The 21,576-nt window shown below is 39.4% G+C and overlaps 1 protein-coding gene across 11 annotated transcripts in view; it reads right to left on the bottom strand.

Annotated features, from left to right (window-relative positions):
• The window catches only part of TCF4 (transcription factor 4), a 352,006-nt gene extending 340,312 nt beyond the window's left edge, over window positions 1-11,694 (bottom strand). For 3 of the 11 annotated variants that reach the window (XM_087439265.1, XM_087439261.1, XM_014781438.2), the window contains exons 1-3: window positions 10,004-10,158; window positions 9,025-9,116; window positions 7,336-7,408 (exon numbers count right to left, since the gene is read on the bottom strand). In XM_087439265.1, coding sequence (XP_087295391.1) covers window positions 7,336-7,408; window positions 9,025-9,096 — 145 coding nt within the window. In that variant the 5' untranslated portion in view covers window positions 9,097-9,116; window positions 10,004-10,158. Of the gene's footprint in view, window positions 1-7,335; window positions 7,409-9,024; window positions 9,117-10,003; window positions 10,159-11,232 lie in introns of those variants that run through there. The other 8 variants (XM_087439263.1, XM_014781437.2, XM_004422558.3 and 5 more) reach the window with 5 other exon arrangements.
• Between the last annotated feature and the right edge of the window lie 9,882 nt (window positions 11,695-21,576).

The following is a 21,576-nucleotide window of genomic DNA, read 5'->3' on the forward strand; positions in this document are numbered from 1 at the left end:
CAGTCCAGTTTAACTATTCAAAGTTAAAAATGTCAGAGAAAAAAAAAGTTTGTAATGGAAATGCTGACATGCCACGAAGCAAAGAGGCATGAGCAGGTGCTTCTGTAACCAGGGTCATAATTCAATCAAGCTGTATTTTGACGTCATCTGTTACAGAAAAAAGCCAAATGGTTTATGAACAGCACCAGAACCCCAGAGATTAAATTACAGCCCTGATATTTAATCATAGGTCTTACTCTGTTATTTTTAATAACACAATACATTTTAACAGTTATTCGTCAACTGCCTTAGCCAAATTAGAACACGTGATGACAAGTGAGCCGGATTACGATGTCCATCCCTCACAATCTAGATTTTTATTATTTTTTCAGAAATGGTAAATTATACAAGTTTTCCTCTTCTTAAGAAACATACAGTTGGTGCAAACGAATTGAGTCCAAACCTTAATTAAAAGCAGCATGGGGCCCCTGACCATCGGGTCAGGACATCTGTATTTCTGTCCTATTATAGCCAATAACCAACTGTATGATTTGGGCAAAAGACATTTAACCTTCCCAAACCTTGGTCTTTACCTAAAAAATAATAAAGTACCTCCAAAGTCTCCTGTAAATCTGAAGTTCTAGAAATTATTTACTTGAAAAACAATATCGTGTCGTTTCTTTGGGATACCCTGAAGATCTAAGCGCAAAATTTTTATAGCTGAAAAGTTGATGAATTTTTAATTCAATTAAAATCACTCTGATCAAAGAGGTATTCTAGTACATAAGAATTTGTAGGCTAAAATTTTCAGAGGCGATATCAGCATCAGCAAATGAAACAGGTTCTTTAAAAAGTAATGTACAAATAATGCTGAATGAGTGAAGAGTTGTTTGCAAAACAAATCAATACAGGCACATCCAACAATGGATTGCAGTTAATAAACTACATATAGTAATTACCACCAGTGGCAGTCTAGAAAGTCATTCATTAAATGTTAATTGTCACACAAAAGTACAAAAGCATCCATTTGAACAATCGTGTGGCTGCACCTTTAAATAAAATACTTTCTTACAGCCCTGAAATTCATCCATATAAACTGATTTTAAACACACCTGGGTATTTGATATGCTGATTAACTGGGCCTTTATTTATTTTTGAAATGAAAGTAAACATGACAACCTTTTTCAACACTTTTGCTATTCCTGTGAGTCTGATACAAAATATATATACATATATACAAATATTACTTATAACAAAGTGTTAACCAATTTTCTCTAAAGATTAAATTGCTACTTCTCTTATGTCTCTCTCATAAGCATTAAGAGACATATGGTCCCAAAGTATCCACCTAAAATTCATGTGCATACTTTATTGCTCAGTCTAAGTGGGCTCACAGATTTAGAAAATGGATAACCCAAGTGTGTAAGCTTATAAATTTGGTGGTCACTTTTGACAATTTTATTCAGAGTAATAAGAAACCAGTAACAAAAATAACCTTAAAAAAAAAAAAACCTATGATGTGCTTTACTTTACTTTTTCTAACACTTAGCACTATCTAATTAACTTGAAAGAACACCTGGTCATAAAAAATAGCTCATAAAATACAAAAAATAAAGAAGGGGGGATTTTTTTTTGTTTCTATTTGGCTTCACTTTGATGCTATGTCTGTGCAAGATCTGACTTACTCAACATATAGATATAAATTCTAAAGGTTCGGCCAAAAACATTTTGGTTCAGGACTTGTAAACTGAAGAACATTTCAAAACACACCATGTTCCTTATTAGGCAACTTAAGATCTGTTATCTTGGCTTATGGGAACAGATCTAAATAGCATCATAATACTAAACGTTGAAAATCACAGGCCTGGGGCCACCAGGACTCAACTCTATGCCTTGGACGAGGTTGCAAACTTCCAATATAAAATGTAGTTTACCATTAGGAGTAAATGTTTGATCTGTAAAGCTTACAAAATTACTTTGTTTATCATAGCAGATGAAAGCAAAAAGGAATAATTTTAAGCTCAAAACAAAATTGTTTATATGACAGTCTTTACTGCTCCATGATTCTAAGCATTTAAGACAGATTCGAGCAATTAACAGCATAAACTTTCATTACATAGTTCTATTATATATGTTTATGTGACTTTGCTGTTCATCTGTTATTTAAGTGATTTCCTCATTACAATAGTAGGGTAAAGATAATTTGCTGACGCTGTCAAAAATGTTAAGCATTACAGTCTCAACAGATCTTGGATCCCCACGCTTGTTTAATGCATTTTATTTACTTAAGTCAGTGTCAAATAGAGTACTGCTTTTTCCTTCTGAATTTAGAAAACGTAACATTTTAAGCACATGTCTGGTAATAGACATACCAAAAGTTCAAAACTGCTTATTTTAGTGATGCAGATAGAATTTAGGATTATTGTTCTTGAATATTAAGTTTCAAAGATCTAACAATGAACTGCAAAACTTCTTTTACAGTTAAAGACAGGAAATCTTTATTCTTTAGGTATTAACAGAGCAGGCCTGGTTACTTCAACTTTTGGGTTGATTAGGTACATAAAAATAATTGAAAACAAAATATTTTCACTAGTACCCATGCAGAGTGTCAACTTACAATAGAATGAGAGCATAACTTTGAAAATATCTACTATAGTTTCCTTGTAAAAATAAAAAAGATAACAATAATAGTAACATGAGAGAGACATACTAAGTCACATTGAAACCCAACAAAAATTAGAAGGCTAGCTTATTTGGATACTAAGGCAGGAAAAAGAATGGGTGTGGTTCATATCATTATCTTAAATACGTTTTTAAAAAATGCTTATCTACTCTAAAGATCAGGAATAGTATTGCATGCCAAGCCTCAATAATACATTCTTATGCTTATATAATCTTGAAAAAAATAACCTATATCTGACTCTGTGTGTGTGTGTGTGTGTGTGTGTGTGTGTGTGTGTTTGAGACAAGGACATTGAGCTAGGCAGACCTGGGTTTAAAACCTAATTCATTACTGACTGCTCAGAGCAAGCTGTTTAACATTTCTAAATCTCAGTTTCCTCATCTATGAATTGAGCATGGTAATCCTTGCATCTCATTGGGTTCTTGTGAGGATTAAAAAAATGAAATAAATATAAGGTGCACAGCACACCACTTGGCATATTAAGAAGCACTTTAATTTTGTCAGTGTCATGCCCATCCACACCCTCTTATTCAATCTAACATCTTGCAAAGAGTCACCGGGGCGATCAGACAAAAGAGAACGATCAATAACCCAAAATTTAGCTCCAGACCTTAAAAAGCATTCAAAGGACACATGCAGAAGCATTTGTAAGCACAAATATCAGCACACAAATCCTGACACCTTATTTGCAATATTAATTATAGAAAAACATAGTAGTGAAACCAACGTTATTCCAATAAAGAATAGGGAATGAGCAAATCAAAACTTGTTTTTTAGAATAGCAAATAAAGGCACAGTTTAGAACCTCCTTAACTTGGGCCTGAGTTTTCTTTAGCTGTATAATGAAGGCACTGGGCTATATATTTCTAAGGGGTTTTTATCCCCCAAATTCTATGATTCTAACATAATCGGTTTAATGCCAGTTTACTTATTTTTTAACCTATTAAATTACTCTGCTCTTTACAAAAAGACACACAATAGTTATGAATTGTACTATAAATCGTAAGGCTGTTTTAAAACACACACACAATTAAATAACTCTATTCAACAAATACCTTTAAGAGGAGACCAATTTTTTTTCACACCATAACCATGAACTCAAACTAGTACGGATGGAAATTGATTCAGGATGCTGACCCCTTGAATTTTCTCTGTGATACACAACTACCCGTTGGATTGATTTTTTCTCTCACTGAATTTACTAAACCGACGTGTCATTTTGCTGTCATGAGGATATAGGTTAACTAACTTCTATGAACATCAAGAAATGCTTTTCCTCTTTCAAAAATGACCACGACAGGGATGTGGTGTGTTTCACTGCTGCTCTTAATTGTTCAAACACCCATTCATTTGGCAATCTTTAACAAATGCTGAACACCTAAGTAAAACTAAACAGTTACAGGGAAAAAAGCTCAACTTTTAAACTAAGGGAGGAAGATGCAGTATCCATCATAGACTAACTGTAAATACATGTAACAGATGTGACCAGAGCTGTTCTTGAGTATAATTTCAGTGGCCCAACTTGAAAACTACTTTTTAAAAAGACACCAAAACTAGTATATTTATCTTTTGCTCACAGAAGACTCAAAGGTAACTAAATAAACTGCATTTTTGTTATATCAGAAAATTAAGCCCCTATTCATCAATAAATTATAGACTCTGGGTGTCTTTTTTTTTCTCTTGGTAACTTTGCCATCCTACTTTTTAATGAGAATAATTTTCCAATCGTCCCGGCATGTGGATGCTTTTAGTTTGTTTTAAGATCAATGATATAATGGATATTAAATCTCTTTGTATAAGTTTCCACATAGGTTACAACTATTTCTTAAATATAATTCCAGAGCCCACCAATTCTCCCTGTTAAGGTCATCGAAGCTCTGAACCATCATGGCTGAATTGTTTTAGTGCTCTCTGCTGAACACCTGCAAACATCAAACAAAAACTGCTGGTCCTTTCCTGGGTTGACAAAAGCCTTTCATGTGAAAAATGCTCCCTGGGAATGTCAGGCTGTAGCTCAGGTTACATTCCATTCTCCCTAGCAGCCTCACCATTTCTTAAGGTGGTAGGAAAAACCATGTTTGTGAAATGAAAGATTAAAGGGAATATGGCCACACTTTATTTTCATTCTCACATTGCAAATCACGATGGAGCATCCTATATTAATGGAATCAAATGCTACTGGGAACTTTAAGCATGAAATATTACCACGTCTCACTTTGAAAAAATACAGCTGGTTTTTCAAATATGAACAGTTTACTTATACTTTGGATCTTTTTTTCCTGGATCCAAGTTTCAAAGCCACCCATGAAAGTGACATCTGAACCCACTCACGACAATGGATATTAACCTGAAGTCAATTTAGAAAATTATTTTTCTGTCCAAAGTTTCCTAGTTCATCCTTCCAGTTAAAAGGCAAAATGCAGTTTTCCTGGATTTTGTTGTTGTTGTTATTCTTTCAAAGGGATTTATCTTGGTTATTGAGTGGAAATAAAAGCCATTTTCTTCACTAATAGCCCTGTGCTCAAATGTATCTTGAACAGATGAGAAAAACCAACACTCCAATCTGTACCCTATGTATTATGGTCACCATCATACTGCGTTGGATGAACACCTTGCATTTTCAATCCAGCCGCCAGAACAAAATAGCCACACTTTTTACCTTTATAAGTAAACATTTGGGCTGAAAACTACACCTCTGGTACAGTGTAACTTAAAATTCAACACCTTAAAAATAATCACAGTATATTCATTAGAAATATCATAACAAGTCTCACTAAGGATGAAGTCTTAAGACTATGTAAGTTTCAATATATGATCACTTACCACAATGCAATACATATTCATACCTATCCAGCCTGTACTGTCTGTAAACACTTAAACATCACAGCAAGGACTTTATTTAAATGTGAACATAGAAAATGGACCAGCAGCACAGTTGTCTTTTTAAATGTAACACAATTTCATGCTTCCAAATCACCTTACTTTATTAAACCATATCTAAACTGATATACTTAAGTCATTCCAAATGTGTCAGTTTTTACAATGTGCAAAGAAGTATTTTGCACTGACTTGGAAAGCAGTCTCTCTGTGCCTTTCTGACATAATCTACTTTTAGATTTAAACTGAATACATATTTTCTTAAGTAATATGAAGAAAATTACTGTCAGAGACAAAGTTACAGTTTTGATATTGTCTAACATGAAAAATTAATTTGCCTACAAAAGACACTTATACTCATCTTTACTTCAAGGTTGTATAGAGAATACAATACAGAAATTTGGAACATATAATACTAATACAACAAAAAAATTTTAAGTCCCTAAATGGAAAATTTAACAGGCCCAGAACAGTAAAACACAAACATATGGTCAGTAGTACTTTTAATCAAAGTGGACCCAGAAAAATAAAAGATAAAATATAACTATAGGAGGCATCTTATATTTTATAAATCAAGCTATAGAGACAAAACCTCCCTTACACTTATGGGAGCCAGACGAAAGAGAAGTAACTTATTTGGAAATGAGCAACTTTTAAAAGCCATTAATTTTATACAAACATACCAATTATACAAATCACAGAGATGAACAGATTTCTTTCATTGTTATAGCACCAAATGAAAATTAAGAGATGGGAAATTATATTCAATAGTTAACATACAATTCCACTGGCATGTCACAGTAAAAGATGTCAACATTTACCAATCTGACTTAAGAACAGTACTCTGTCTAATGTACTCTTATGTACCACTGCCAGAACTCCTAAAATACTGCAGCTGTTTAACAAGCATAAATGGATTTAAGCCTTGAACCTAAAGGATAGCAGGCAACAATGTACGCCTCCTTCTGATATGAAATACACTGGACAAAAAAACAAATACATTTTAAAGGAATATCATATTTTCAGTTTTCACTTTTAATAAGAGACCTTCAGAGAGTCCTCTATTGAAACTCCTCCTTAGATGCCAGATAATCCTTGCGCACACAGATTCCTTTGTGAATAGCGCTAACGTCTTTTTTAAGCATCACCTAAAGACCTTTCATTTATAAAATGTAAAAGTCCTTCCAAACTTGCAACTTTAAATATAGCAAAAATTCATTGCACAAGTAATTGCTTACAGCAAAGAAACAGCTAAAGCACCAAAAAGGATATTTTAAATACAAATGAATTCATATTTAGCTCTCAGATTAGCAAGAGGCTATTTACAGCAATGGTTTACTATGCAGCATTCATCTGCTAAATTAAGTGCTCGTTTCTTTAAAAGGGTTAATTATACATAGTACCTAATAATTGATATTATTTACAAGGGATTTTCCCTTTTTTTGAAAGTTAGATTTTTCCCTCAATTTTCATATAGGGAGCATTAATTTATTTCCCCATACTAACATTGGACTTATCTTCATGTGTTTGATTACAATTGTATTAGAAAATTGCTTTTAAATTAAGTGATTGAATTCTGAGAGTTTCCTTGATTAAAAAAAAAGATCTTATTTTAATTTTACAAAAGATAACATTTTGCCTAAGTTATACCACTGATGGATAATGAAATAACCATATCATTATAGGCTAAAATTTCAATGACTTTTTCAGAAGACTTCAACAGAGCCAAAAATATACAATGAGTGAATAAACAGCTAAGAACATTTAACTACACACTAAGAAAAGAATTTACATACTTGAGCCAGTGAAATGTCCACTCGCCAAAGAAGTTGGTCCATTTTTGCCACTGCTCACAGGAGGTGAAAACATCTAAAAGAAACAAAGAAATATTACTGTGGAAAAAAAGACATTTGTGCCTTCAGAGTTAGTCAAAGATCTTTCACACTCTTACCAAATAACTTAGAGTTTATGCTAAGGGTTCATTTTAGCAAAATACATCACCATCCAACTTAAAACTAAAACAGGCACAACACTACCAATCAGCCTCCCCCCCCCCCATTACCACTCTATTCTTTCTTTTTCCTCAGACTCATTAGGTTGCCAGTACTAGGCAGTACTATACATTTTAAACAAACACAGTCCCCACAATGTTATCAAAATTCAGGTTGGAGGGCAGCGGCCTCTCTTAAAAACACTAGTTTTACAAAGGAGAAGAAAAAAGTTGTTTGTTTTATATTGAAAACCTTGGCCATAAACGTGGCAATGTCCATTTCCATCCCGTATAGGATTTGCCTGTCATATGTGAACCCAAATAAAAATAAAAGTGCCACCTGCACTAAATTCTCATTTCGTCTCTAACATGAGAGCAATTTGAAGCAAGACTCTCTCTCTCTCTCACTCTCACTCTCTCACCCGCTCTCTCTCTCTTTCACTCCCTCTCTCTCCAGCATTTATTTCGACCCTAATTGGTTTCCCTCTTCTTCGACGTATCTAGTGGATAATGCGCACCTTCCCTGAGTCAGAGCCTGCAAAAAGCAAAGGAACGAATGGAGAAAGTGCAGCAAGCAGAAAGGGGGCTACAAAGCTGCCTAGGGCTACGTTTCCTGGCAAAACTTCCGAAAGCCATTTCTCCAAAAGAAGGTCTAGAGCAGCAGCACCAGCAGCAACAGCGGCAGCAGTAGCAGCAGCGGCAGCAGCAACATGAAAGAGCCCCACTTAGAAGGCGGTTTGGATTTTATTTGTGTGTTTTGTGGATTCTTTTTATTTTGCTTTGCAAATGCATCTTACACCAAACTCATCTGGCATTAAAAATGAATTAATTCCCCTGACATGTTTGGGAAAGGGAAGCAAAGGGATGGAGAAGGACCAAGTACAACCGTAAAACTCCACAAGTGTGTAAGTTCTGCTTTGTGCTGATCTCACGACTATGAAATTTACAGAAACAGTCGAAAGGGTTCTAAGAACGTATGCTCAGCATACACATACGAGTTTTCAGAATCCCAGGAAAAGGTGTAACTAGGAGGACTACAGGTCCTACTAACCCAAAACATCATCAGTTTAAAACTTTAAGAGACAACTGGGTCTCCTATTATCTCTTTTCCATTTGCAGAAAAAAATAAATAAAATGAGTAGTGCCGCAGTGTTAGTACTCAGTGTTCAGATAAGGCCAAGTTTTAGGGGTGGTTTACAGTTTTAGGGGTGTCTGTCTTTCCTTTCCATTGGAGTGAGATTCCTTTATTTTGGGGGTTCGGTGTGTAGGGAATTCAAGGCAAGTAATTAGACTCAAAAAAAGCCTGACTCGTCCATCACACCCAAAAACTGTAGTTAAAAACTTATCAAAAAGACCTTCATGTTTACCAAGGATTCAGCCAATTAAAAATTATTCCTGTCCTTTAGATTACTATTGGTTTCTAGCTGAAGTGTTTGGGTTTTTTGTTTTTTGTTTTGTTTCACAGCTGTTGTTAGTTTCCACCGTTCTTTCTTACCGCACTGAAATCCAGTAAATCACTCAGCTCTTTGTCCGTCCCTAAGGCAGCCATTCGCTGTTGGTGATGCATTTTAGCAAAATCACACAAACCTAGAAACATGGAAATAACCGCAATCAGAAAATCCAGTCCCAATCCTTGGAGAAAACACAATCGGATTTTTGGAGACTGGGGGGGTTGGGGGTGGGGATGTGGGGGCGGGTGGGATTAAGGTGGAAAGGAGGGAGGGATGGGAGAGTTGTTTTTTTTTTTTTTTTAAGATGGAATAGGCAGCAATAGCAAAAAAAAAAAAAAAAGCGATATTGATATTGTATTTCCAAAGAGACGATCAAAACTGGTAACATCCACTATAAAACCAAATCCCGGAAGGAAAAAAAAAAGCCGCTCTTCAGCGCATCATTTTATGCAACAGGAGGTAGAGCGAGAAATGAATGGATCACAGAGAAAAGAGAAACTACTCAGAACGATCCGGTCTCAACTTTCCCCCCACCCTCCACCCCACCCCCCTCACACACACTCACACACTCAAACACACGCGCACACACACTCACACACACCACTCCCCTCTGCATTTCAAAGTAGCTATAAAGAAATTAAAGAGGAGCGTCTCTGGAGTGAAAACACGTCCAAAGGGGGAGGGGTGACAGGGTCGGCGAAAGGGGGGGAGCAGAGCGGAGAGTCGGGTCCTGTAATTGTCCAGCACCCTAATTTGTGAAAGAAAGGGTTGTAAAAATTAAAGTCAGGCCCTTGGCAAAGTCATCGGTCGCTCCAAGTGGCATTGCTGGGGCCGGGGGGCGGGGGGGTAGAGACGAGGGGGAGGGAAGAGGCGCTGGAGGGGAAGGGGTGTCTCTTCTGGGAGCGCCGGGAGCCGGGAGCCCGCGGCACCGGAGGCGCGGAGCCGCGTGCGGGGCCGCCGAGCCCGAGCCCCGCGCCGCCCGGCGCATCAGCCCCGCCGAGCCCCGCCGGCGCCGGTACCTACCGCCCGCGCGCGAGAAGGGGCTCTCCGTGCACCGCCGGCGCCGAGGCGGCGTTCATGTCTAACCACTGCCTGCACCACCACCACCTCCTCCTCCTGCGCCCGCGCCCGCTCCAGCTCCTTCCCCGCCGCCGCCGCCGCCACTACAGATCCGCAGACACACAGCCAAGATCCCTGACTCTTAACACCAACTCTCTTCTCCGGGGAGGGGAGGGGACGAGGGAAGGGGGGAGGGGGAAACACGCCGAGGCGCACGGAATTGCAAGTTCAGCAAAGAAATGGGTGGGGGGGCTCCGGCGGGGAGACGCGGCACACTCGGGTCGGGCTGGCTGGGATGCACCCCCCCCAAGAAAAAAATCTCAAAACCTCCCCCGCCTCGCAAAAAAAAAATACAAACGAAAATTCATCGAGCACCTCATTTTCCCTCAGATCGTCAGTTACAATCTGAAGCCTCAACAGTTCAGTTTTTGCCCGTTTCATCCATCGGAGGCACTTTGAAATTTATTCGAGTTTACATCCCCTCACTTCTTTCTTTCTCTGACTCTCGTTCCCTCTCGCTCACACATCCACACACGGCAAAGCAAGTTTATACGAGGCTGCAAATACACGTGATGCAAAAAGACTTTGCCAAGAGGACAATATTTTTCTTTTCCGTATATAAACCAAGCCACATTTTGCCGGGGAGATTTTCATTTCGGTAGTTTTGCGATGGGGGCGAAACCTGAATTGCATACTTTCTTTCCCCTCCCTTTTAACTCACAGAATAGTATAGCTGTAAACTTCGCCCCAAAAAAAGGCAATTTTTGAGGGTAGATGTTGTTTTGTTTTTACACTTGAGTTCCTAAGGCACGCTAAGTCCGCGTTCGCCAGCACTGTAAGTTTTTAATTCAACATTTACCATTACAGGCCCTGCATGCTCTTAAAACATACTTTTTCACACCACTTTTTAGGATAAAAATTAAGCTTCATAATTCTATCCTTTCGTAATAACAAGCGTGCTTTATCCAGTATATGCAACAGACACTATTTTAACGTGTGTTAAAATACACATTCTACAAACCCTGTTATGGCTAGATGTGCGAGTACATACACAAAATGCATGCACACACTTTTTCCCATTGGCAATTATTTAATAGGTTGTTCCTTTTGTTTTAATAAAACATTGGGATCGACATTTAAAAAATTAAATTCAATTACAAACAGTTTACTCTGACAGCAAATTGTAACGTTACCTTAAATGGCCACAAATATGCTCACAATATTCCAAGGAAAGTGACTTTAAAAAGAGAGACAAAAATCTTCTGCAAGTACTTAGTATCTCACATGTGTATCCCCCAAAAAAGTATTTTAACTGGTACTCAGTTTTGCTCCAGGGATATCCACAGAACACAAGATTATGCACCTGGCTCTGGTTTTTGCATTTTCCACCATAAAACTGCAACAAAATTCCCTCCCCCAAAAAAGAAATCATTAAAAAAAAAATCCAACAACTTTTTCTTATTGTTTATAAAAAAAAATATCAGTACAAGATAGTTATAATTTTTCCTCAAACAAATCTTGTTGGTGGTTTTTTTTTTCTTCTTCTCTCATAAAGTCTTAAACTTGTTCCAAGTTTAGAGGTGGCTCATCATCATCCTCCTCCTCCTCCTCATCATCACCATTGACTCCCCCGCGGAGTCACATTGATAATAATAGGTTTCCCTGAAAGATACATTGTAATCCATTCACATCCGGGCACTGCGGGCTTATAAAGAGAAGGCTCTGCGGCCGCGGCTGCTCCTCCAGACAATGACTGGGGAGGGGTGGGGCGGGAGCGGGCGACCATAGAGTGGTAAACAGAGCGCCTAGAGAGGCGACCAAGATGGCGGCGAGTGCGGGCCACGCCTCCTCCGCGACCGGAGGCGGGAGGCGGGTGGCTGGGCTTGGGCGGGCGTCGCGCGTGGGGCCAAACGGCAAGGGCTTCCGAGGCTGGGGCGTTTTCGAGGCCCCGTGTTTCTCCGCGCTACTTCTTGTTACGGTTCCCTGGCCTTCCCTGTTCTTTAACTCAAAAGTATAGTTTCCAAATAAATAAGGAATTACACTCCACAGACTTCCGCGGGGGAGTCAGATCTGGCTCACCCAGAGGGAGGCTCGGGGAGGCCGCGGCGGCCTCACCCACGGAAAGCCGACCCCGGTTCTCCCGCAGTGTGGAGCGGGTCCTCTTAGTGAGGCTTGGGGGCTGTGGAAACAGGCCGCTGAGCCTTGGAGCTCCGGGGCTGGAAGAGGGATGTGGGTCCTCTTCTCTTCCGCCACTCCCTCCCCATCTTGGTCTAGGACCCTGGAAGAGTGAGAACTTGGCAGATCCAGGAAGCTTCACGTGGAGAAGACTTTTATTTATTCCTGAGGAGACTCAAATCAAGTTTGTACCATGAACCACTGCTGACTCAATGTCTCCTGGCCAAGCAGTTACCTCCTCTGGCCTGTTTTCTGGTCTGTGAAATGAAATAACAGTGCCCACTTTACGAATTTCATAAGAGTTAAAGGATAAAGGTGAAGAAGGAGCCACCACTAAAGAAATCTTCCATTTCCATCTGTAATCCTTTGCTAAACCAACTGATATATCTAATCTAGCCCACGGAATTTTAAATGAAGATTTCTCTATTCCAAAAGAATGGTTTTTAGTCCTCCCACCAGAGAAAAGCGAGTAATAAGAATGATAGGTAACACTTACATAGTGGGTTTACTATGTGCCAAACACTGTTCTAAGAATTTCTGAAGTATTGGCTGTTTTAATTCTGAGAATGACTCTAGGGGTGTGTGTTACTACGGCCTTTTACATACAGGGAATCAGAAGCAAGTAAGGTTGAGTAGCTTGACCCAGAGCAGTTTACTAAGTGGTACAAACTTGCCTAAATTACACATCTTTGTTAAGTGGTAGAGCCCACCTTTGAAGCCAGGCAGTCTTCAACCAGAATCAACATGAAGCCACATTCCTATACCATCTGGCAGCGGGAACATCCTAATCTCCATTTTCTGATGCAATTTTGTGGCAGTAAGAGTTCAGATCAATTTTCAAGATCTTTTGTTTCTGTGTAAGTTTTTAGAGAACAAGAATGAAGGCATATATAAATTGTTTCCTGTCTATCCACACATTGTGAGGATTCCTGTCTTCTATCCCCATTCCGTGTTCTCATCATAAAATAATATTTTACATTTAGACACTACTTTATGCTGCATTATCATAAGCATTATCTCTGATTCTCAGAGTAAGCCTCTACAGGCTCTACAGAGATGATGTACTAAAAAGATCACAAACGTTTGTTTAGAAGAAATATTCCACTGGCTCTTCCTCTAATCAGCTCTGTGACCTAAGGCTTGATGTCATGTATTTTACCGTAAAATGCAGAGGCTAGACTAGATAATCTGGTACGATTCCTTCTAGCTTCTAAATTTTAAGGTTTCTCCATCCCCTGAATTTTAAGGGGAATAAATGATCTGTCCAGAAATCAAGAATAGGTTCAGGTCTGGGACTTAAATGTACCCAACTGATGGCTTAGTTTTTTAAACCGTATGCTACAGTCAGAAAATCGTGCAACTACCTTTCCTATTTTAAATTAAGGGACAAATGTGGGTTGTTTTTGTTTTTGTTTCGTCCCTGAACTATCAGAGAATAGGTATACTTATGAAGATTGGAGGCACCTTAGAAAAGCAGACTCAATAGAATCCTGTGAAACTTAGATTAAAAGGAAAATGTAGTAGATATGTTTTGGGATGCCTGCTCCACCTAAAGACTACTTTCCCTAGGAACCTCTCCATAAATCCTGATATAGAGGTAGAATTTGATGTAGGTGACCCATCACTCCTTGCTGCCAGAACCCTACCTGCCCCAGCTGATTGGACCACAGGAACTAAAAGAGGAAGAGATTGACAGTAGTCTATGGTGAGTGATGGATCTGACATGTTGGAGTCAACTGGCCAGAGCTGGTGCCAGGAAGCCAAGCCATGTGAGAGCCATGGTTATGGGGAAGCAAGAACTATGAGTAAGCAGAGGAAACTGCTCTTCAGATAAGAGAGAAAGGTCTTAAAATTTCTAAGAAAAGCAGAAAATTTAGTCCTAGGAAGAAATACCTTGAGATACTTTCCCAGTAATTATGAGGACCACCTTGCCTGCTGTCCATAAGATAGCTGATTCCTGCAGTGCTCTCCCATCCCCAACTGAGCTAACCTGAGTACTTTTCTGATTCTTACAACTAAAGAGTTTAACTAAAACTCTTTAGTTTTAGTTTAAAAAGATGCTTTAGATTTCAGCATTTCAAAACAGTCCTTAACATAAAAAAAAAAAAAGGTAGTGACCGCTATTGTAAGGAGAAAACAATTTGCTCCACTCCCACCTGGTAGAGATTCTATCCAATTAATTGTGCCACGTATGGTCAGGACAGTATATATGAGTGTCATTCTGACTTCTACCTACTGCATTGTGACCTCGGGCAAGTTTCACATCTTGTCAGATGTAAAAAAATTAACCTGTCTTCAATACTTTACATGACTGGTTAAAATCAGATGAGGTAGTGGAGACGAAAGTGCTCTGAAAATGACAAATTGCAATCAAATTTAAGGCATCATTATTGCATAAACTGAGTTGATGCCTAAAGATAACATTTCTTTTATGGGAATGTGGAACAAGTGGCAAATATTGAAAGGCAATGAGTCATAGAACAAAACAGACATTGAAGGGTGCTGGGACCAAACTCTTCATTTTAGTTGAAGATGCAAGGCTCAAGTAGGACGACCTGTCCAAGGTCACATCAGTAATGAACTACAGAGCCAGAAGTAGCTCTCCAGGAACTGAGTGCCAGTCCAGAATGCCATACCATTCTTCTTCAAATTTCATCCAGTTTGCTCTCCCCCAGTCTTGCCCACGTTAAAATAAAGAAGCAGACAAAACCACAAACAGCAAAATCAGATCTTTGATGATTTAATGAAATTCATCCAAAAATCCAGCACATAATTTTTGAGTGTCTACCTTGTATCAGTAGCTATTCTCTTACGACCTGAGGCAAAAATGTAGGCAGAGAAATCAGAATGATATAAATGTCAAGGGCAGTCTTGACTGAATGGCGAAGTCACAGTGAGCAAGATACAGCCTGTGGAAGATATGTGAAAAAGGGAGGGCTATCCGGGCATATTTTTAAGTTGCCCTATCAAAAGCACACCACCACCCGGGACCCCAAACTGGAGCCCAACGCATACTGCGAGGCTGAGTCAGAAAAGCAGCTGGCAGGACAGAAGAGGGGGGGTAGTCCAGCCAGGGTGTGTGCAAGAACTTCACCGTATGCAAACAATCCCACATACCCCAGGGCCTTTGCATTCACTGGTCCTATAATTCTTTCCCTTGGCTGTTCACACAACTGACTCCTTATCATCCTTCTGGTCTCGGCTTAAACATCATCTCCTAGAGAAATTCCTAACCATTCTATCGAAAATAAGCACCCCATTTTATTATTTTCTGCCACAGCATCAGCTTTGTATCCGTAGTGGCACCTTTCCCAATTGGGATTCTTTCGTTAATGTATTTACTTTTATAGTGCCTGTCTCCCCCAACAGACTATAGACTCCATAATGCAGGGACTACATGAATCTTTTTCACCCCACGTGCCCACACCTAATGCAGTGCCTGACACATTTTGCTGTTCAATAACTGTTTGTTAAATAAGTGAATGAAGAACCAATTTTTTTGGGCCGGCTCCGTGGCTTGGCGGTTAAGTGCGCGCGCTCTGATGCTGGCGGCCCGGGTTCGGATCCCGGGCGCTCCCCCGAGGCACCACTTCTCCGTCCAACGCGAGGCCGAGTCCCACGTACAGCAACTGGAAGGATGTGAACCTATGACATACAACTATCTACTGGGGCTTTGGGGGGAAAAAAATGAATAAATAAAATCTTTAAAAAAAAAAAAAAAAAAAAGAACCAATTTTTTTTCTTTTGTGAGCAAGATAGGCCCTGAGCTAACATCTGCCAATCCTCCTCTTTTTGCTGAGGAAGACTGGCCCTGGGCTAACATACGTGCCCATCTTCCTCCACTTCATATGGGACACCACCGCAGCATGGCTTCACAAGCGGTGCGTCTATGCACGCCCACGATCCGAACCAGCGAACCCTGGGCCGCAGCAGCGGAGCGCACGCACTTAACAGCTTGTGCCACCAGGTCAGACGCAAGAACCAATTTTTATCCTCAAGATGCACACTTTATGGTGAAGATTGCAGGTTTTATACCTTTTTAAATCAGTTTCTCTTAAGGTTTCCTTTTAGCTTGATTTTGTTGTTGGTAAATGTTGCTGGTGAATATTCAGTTTGATTTCCAACAGGCCATTGGCCCCTTGTCTCCTGAATCCTAGATCCTAAAGATAGAACAAGGATAATTGCCTTAACTTACCAAAAGTCTCTTCATTATTATGACTACCATAAAAGATGCTCTCCTTGTATTGCTTCACTCTGCTAACGTCTTATGGATGAGAAACTGTGGCTTGGGGCTACAGCGGATTTCCTGAGGTCACACAGCCACTACATGGCGGAGCTGAGATTAAACACAGGTAGACTATGCTGCTTACAGCTCAGTGATGTGTTCTGTGGCTTTAGATCATGGCCACCTTCGGAAAAGCTCAGCGTAGGTTGAACTTTTAACCTTGCCACACACACGAGGGAGGATGAGACCACCAGGGTACAGACAACATGCTCTCTACACAACATCTTCATTTCTTCTCTGGAACTCTATTCTTCCAACCTATTAAGTCCCTCAAAAAAGTGACAAAACTCTTAGAATAGAACCCTCAAGCTATAACAGGGAAAACAGAGGAAACCTTCTAGAAGGCTGGCACTAAATCTTTTGAGTCTTCTTTAAATTAACAAAACTTTGTGGACGCTAAGATTGAAAGACTGTCAGTTTTATTTTTTCCCCTCCCCTTTCCCCAAACTCTCAAAACATCTAAAAGTAAAGTCAAAATTCTACTTTCCCAGAATTATGATTCAATCCACTGTCTTTCTTCGGTACCTTGTACTACTATTTCTGCATGGATCCCACTGTGGGCAATTGTCAGTGTATTCTGTTCTCTCAGTATATGTTCCCTTTATAAAGATGTGGAGAAGGTGCTTGTATCCTAATGACTAGCACTCTGCTTGGCACATAAGTGATTGTTTATGGAACTGAATTATTCCTCCAAGAAAGACCCAGAAAATGAAGCAACTTTGGAAATAAAGTTGCATGACAACAGATTGATGTATAAAACAACAAACCTTCCTTATTGGACCTAGGCACACAACAAAGCAGAATTTTTATTTTACCTACTTTTAGATGTTTAGGGGGTTTTGGGAAGGGAAAGGTAAAGAAAGAAAACTTTCTTTAGTGTTCACAGAGTTTTGTTAATTTAAAGAGGACTTGAAGATTTAGTGGCAGCCTTCTGGAAGGTTTCCTTCTAATCATAAAACTGGTTTCTCTGTTATAGTTTGTGTTCTATTTTAAGGGTTTTGTCATTTTTTGAGGGACTTAATATACTGGGAGAACAGGGCAGGAATAGAGTTCCGGAGAAGAAATGAAGATGTTGTGTAGAGAGCATGTTGTCTGTACTCTGGTGGTCTCATCCTCCCTTGTGTGCACTGCAAGGTTAAAAATCCAATATATGCAGATCTTCTCTGCAGGTGGCCTGACATAGAGCCACGGCACATGTCACTGAACTGTAAGCAGAAGCCTGGTCTACCTGTGTTTAAGTCTCAACACTGCCATGTCGTAGCTGTGTGATCCTGGGTGTTTGGCTGTACCCCCAAGCCACAGTTTCCTCATCCATAAAATGAGTATAATACTCTGTCATAGAATTATTATGACAGGTGAAATAGAATAATATTAGCAAAAGCACTCGGCACAGTGTTCATCCAATGATGGTAACTTAGCAATTATGATATATACTCTTTAGTGTCACGTTTTTCAAATTGCAGATCTAGATTCTTTAATGGTCATGAAATGGATTGACTAGGTTGTGATCAACTTTTTGTTTGTTTGAAGTGAAATAGAATAACGTAGAAAATACCAACATGCATTGGTCAAGTTAAGTGTAAGTGTTGTTTTACAAAAGCCTGTTTCATGGGCCGGCCCCGTGGCTTAGAGTTAAAGTGCGCATGCTCCGCTGCTGGCGGCCCGGGTTCAGATCCCAGGCGCACACCGACACACCGCTCATCAGGCCATGCTGAGGCCGTGTCCCACATACAGCAACTAGAAGGATGTGCAACTATGACATACAACTATCTACTGGGGCTTTGGGGGAAAAATAAATAAATAAATAAAACTAAAACAAAAAAAACAAAAGCCTGTTTCAGGTGTGTATACACAGTATAGTATGTGCATAAGAGGTCGCCATCAAAAATATTTAAAGCTTTAGTAGACGGGCTTCATTGCTTTGCTAGCAAGGGTATTCATGACGCATGTCATGGGATCATAATGGAGAAGAGAAAGAAAGTGAATCACCATCTCATTTTATTTATTCTCTTCTCAAATTGCCTACTATTTCAAAAGCAACAGCCACCCCCACACCAAAGAAAAGGAGATGGACAAAAAGATAAATGATTTGTTTAAAAAAAAATAAACAATGTAGAAAGGATAGAAGGAATTTTGGAAAACAGCAAGAGAACATTTCATCTATTCAAAAGTGCAATAAAACTGACTGAACTTAATATACTTAACCAGGTTTTTAAAATCCTTCAAAAGCTTTGCCCTTCTCCCTCAATTACCTCTCCAACTTTATCTCCATCTCGTTCCCTAAAGGAAATTTCCTCTCTAGTCGACTAGCCATACAACATACCTTTATTGAGCGATTTGTCTGTGAAAACCACTATGCAAGGTGCAATGAGGAATTCAAGATGAAAAAACAGGGCCCCTGACCTCCCAGTATTCATACCCTAGTGGGGAGGCCAGACATACATAAATCACCCCACTCCTGACAGACTGAGCTGAGAGCTATCAAGAGGTAAAATCAAGGCATGAGAACTATAGCACAGTGAGTAATTATCAGCTGGAAAAATCTAAAAAGGCTTCTTAGAAGAGGTGAGATTAGAGCTGGATTTGGAAAGAGAAGTGGTATTCCCACCAAGCAGGTAGAAAGAGTACATTCTGGGATGTCTAACTCTGACAAAGACTGAAAGGCTAGAGAGTGACAATCTTGTTAGGGTTTGAGAGTGGAACTGAAGGACTAAAGTGTTAAAACTCAGTTGGCAAATTTGGACCCATTGGCCTTTATTTATGATGCATGGAAACATTAGGGTCATGCACGTAGCGGCAGTGATCAGACATGCCTGAGAAGATCATTCGAGAAGCAATATGGAGGATAACGAAGGTAAGGAGAAACTGAAGGCAGAGCCCAGTTAGAAATCTATTGCAGTTCTCTCAATCAGTGATTATGAGAGTCTGAAGTAGGGCTGTGGCTATGGCCCTGGAAACCAGAAGAATCATTCAAGAGATGCTGTGTATAGGTTGCTAGAAAAGTTATCTGGGTTACAAAGCAATAGAAGAGTCCATTCAGACTGGCTTAAACAATAAAGGGCTTGCAAATCTAAAAAGTATAGAGCCATCAATTAGGGCTCCAGCTTCATTTCTCCGTATTCTCTCAGCTCATCCCAACTTTATAGGTGAGGCTAACTCTCTTATGGTCCCCAAAATGGCTACCACCAAAAACTGAAGCTCTAAGCTTCTTTGTTTGCCTCCAGGAGGTGACAGTTGCTGGTTCTCCCTAAACCTTGATACTAAAGCCTCAGCTGAATTCTAACTGTACCATCTTAGGAAGACACTCACTTTTGACCCAAACCATGTAATGACTGGTGTGCGTTCATCTGTAAGTAGTAATTATGTTGATAAGGCTCTAACCAGTTAAAACCAACTCTTGGAGCTGAGGTGAAGCCAATTCTACCCAACCCACAAGGCTTATATACTGGGGGGAAGGGAAGGTGGATGTTGGAGAGACAAGCACAAGGTTTGCCAAGCTTTCTAGACATCTGTGCCACTATGCACTTGTTCCCATCTTTTCTGTTGTTTGACCTGATCTCTTTTGTGCAGTTCTCTTGAACAATTCCCACCTTTCCGTCAAATCCAGCTCAATTCTCACCTCTCCTTTACAGTCTGCTCTGACTTCTTAATCTTCCCCCATCACTCCCTCCTCTAAACTAACTCATTTACTTAAAACAAAAATTGCAGTACAACATACATACAGTAATAAGTAAAAATCTACAGCTTGACCAGTTTTCACTCACACACACACACTCATACAAACACATATCAGTGTAACCACCACCTAGACCAGGATATAGAACATTTTCAGCAACCCAGAAGGCTCCTTCTCCTTCACGGTTCATACCCATGCTCTTTGACTTCTATCTCTAGAGATTAGTTTTGCCTCTTCTTGAGCTTGGAATCATCCAGCACACGTTCATGTGCATCTGTTTTCTTTCATTTATCCTTATATCTGTAAGATTCATCCATGTGATTGTGTGTAGGAGCAGGCTGTTCTTTTTTTATTGCTGTATAGTATTTCATTGTAGGAATACCCAACAATATATTTATCTATTCAACCTCCCCTCACCACCCCCAAATTTGAGTTTTCTAAATTTTGGCTACTATGAGTAAAGCTACTTTGAAAATTCTGTACATGTCTTTTGGTGGATATATGCATTTATTTATCTTGCATATATACCTAGGATATCCTAATATGTGCGTAGAATTGCTGGGTCACAGGTAGGCACATTTTAGTTTCAGTAGACACTGCCAGATAGTTTTCCAGAGTGGTTTGACCAATTTGTACTTGCTCCAGCAATGTATGAGATGAACTCATTTATTTTTAGTATAAACTATTGTAATTTATATATTTATGTGTTGGTATTGCCTCATCAGTTAGACTCTAAACCTCTAGAGGGCAGAGACTGTCTTAGAGTTCTTCATTGTTCCAATGCCTAACATTGTGTTCTGCACAGACATGATTCTGTCAATTTACAACACAGCTCTAGCTATGACTTTTAAAAACTATATATTTATTATAAAATCATATATTTCTTACCATGTTATTAATTAATTATCAATAATTTCATTAACAATAGTGTGTTTTCCCATCTCACTTTTGAGTTAACATCCAAAAGAATTGATTACAGGATCCTGAAGAGATGGTTGTACACCCATGTTGGTTGCAGCATTACTCACAATAGCCAAGAGGTGGAAGCAACTTAAATGTCCATCAATGGATGAATGGATAAAGAAAATGTGGTATATACAGACAAAGGAATATTATTCAACCTTAAAAAAGAAGGAAATCCTGTCATATGCTACAACACAGTGAGCCATACGACATTATGCTAAGTGAAATAAGCCAGTCACTAAAAGACAATTACTGCATGATTACACATATATGAATTATCTAAAATAGTCAAATTCATTGAAACGGAAAGTAGAATGATGCTTGCCAGGGGCTGGGGGAAAGGGGAAAAGGGGAGTTGTTGTTCAGTGGGTGTAGAGTTTCAGTTTTGCAAGACGAAAAATTCTAGAGATCTATTGCACAACAGTGTACATGTTATTA

Source organism: Ceratotherium simum, chromosome 14 (genome assembly GCF_057802395.1).
Source record: "Ceratotherium simum simum isolate JZ-2026a chromosome 14, ASM5780239v1, whole genome shotgun sequence".
Classification (NCBI taxonomy): domain Eukaryota; kingdom Metazoa; phylum Chordata; class Mammalia; order Perissodactyla; family Rhinocerotidae; genus Ceratotherium; species Ceratotherium simum.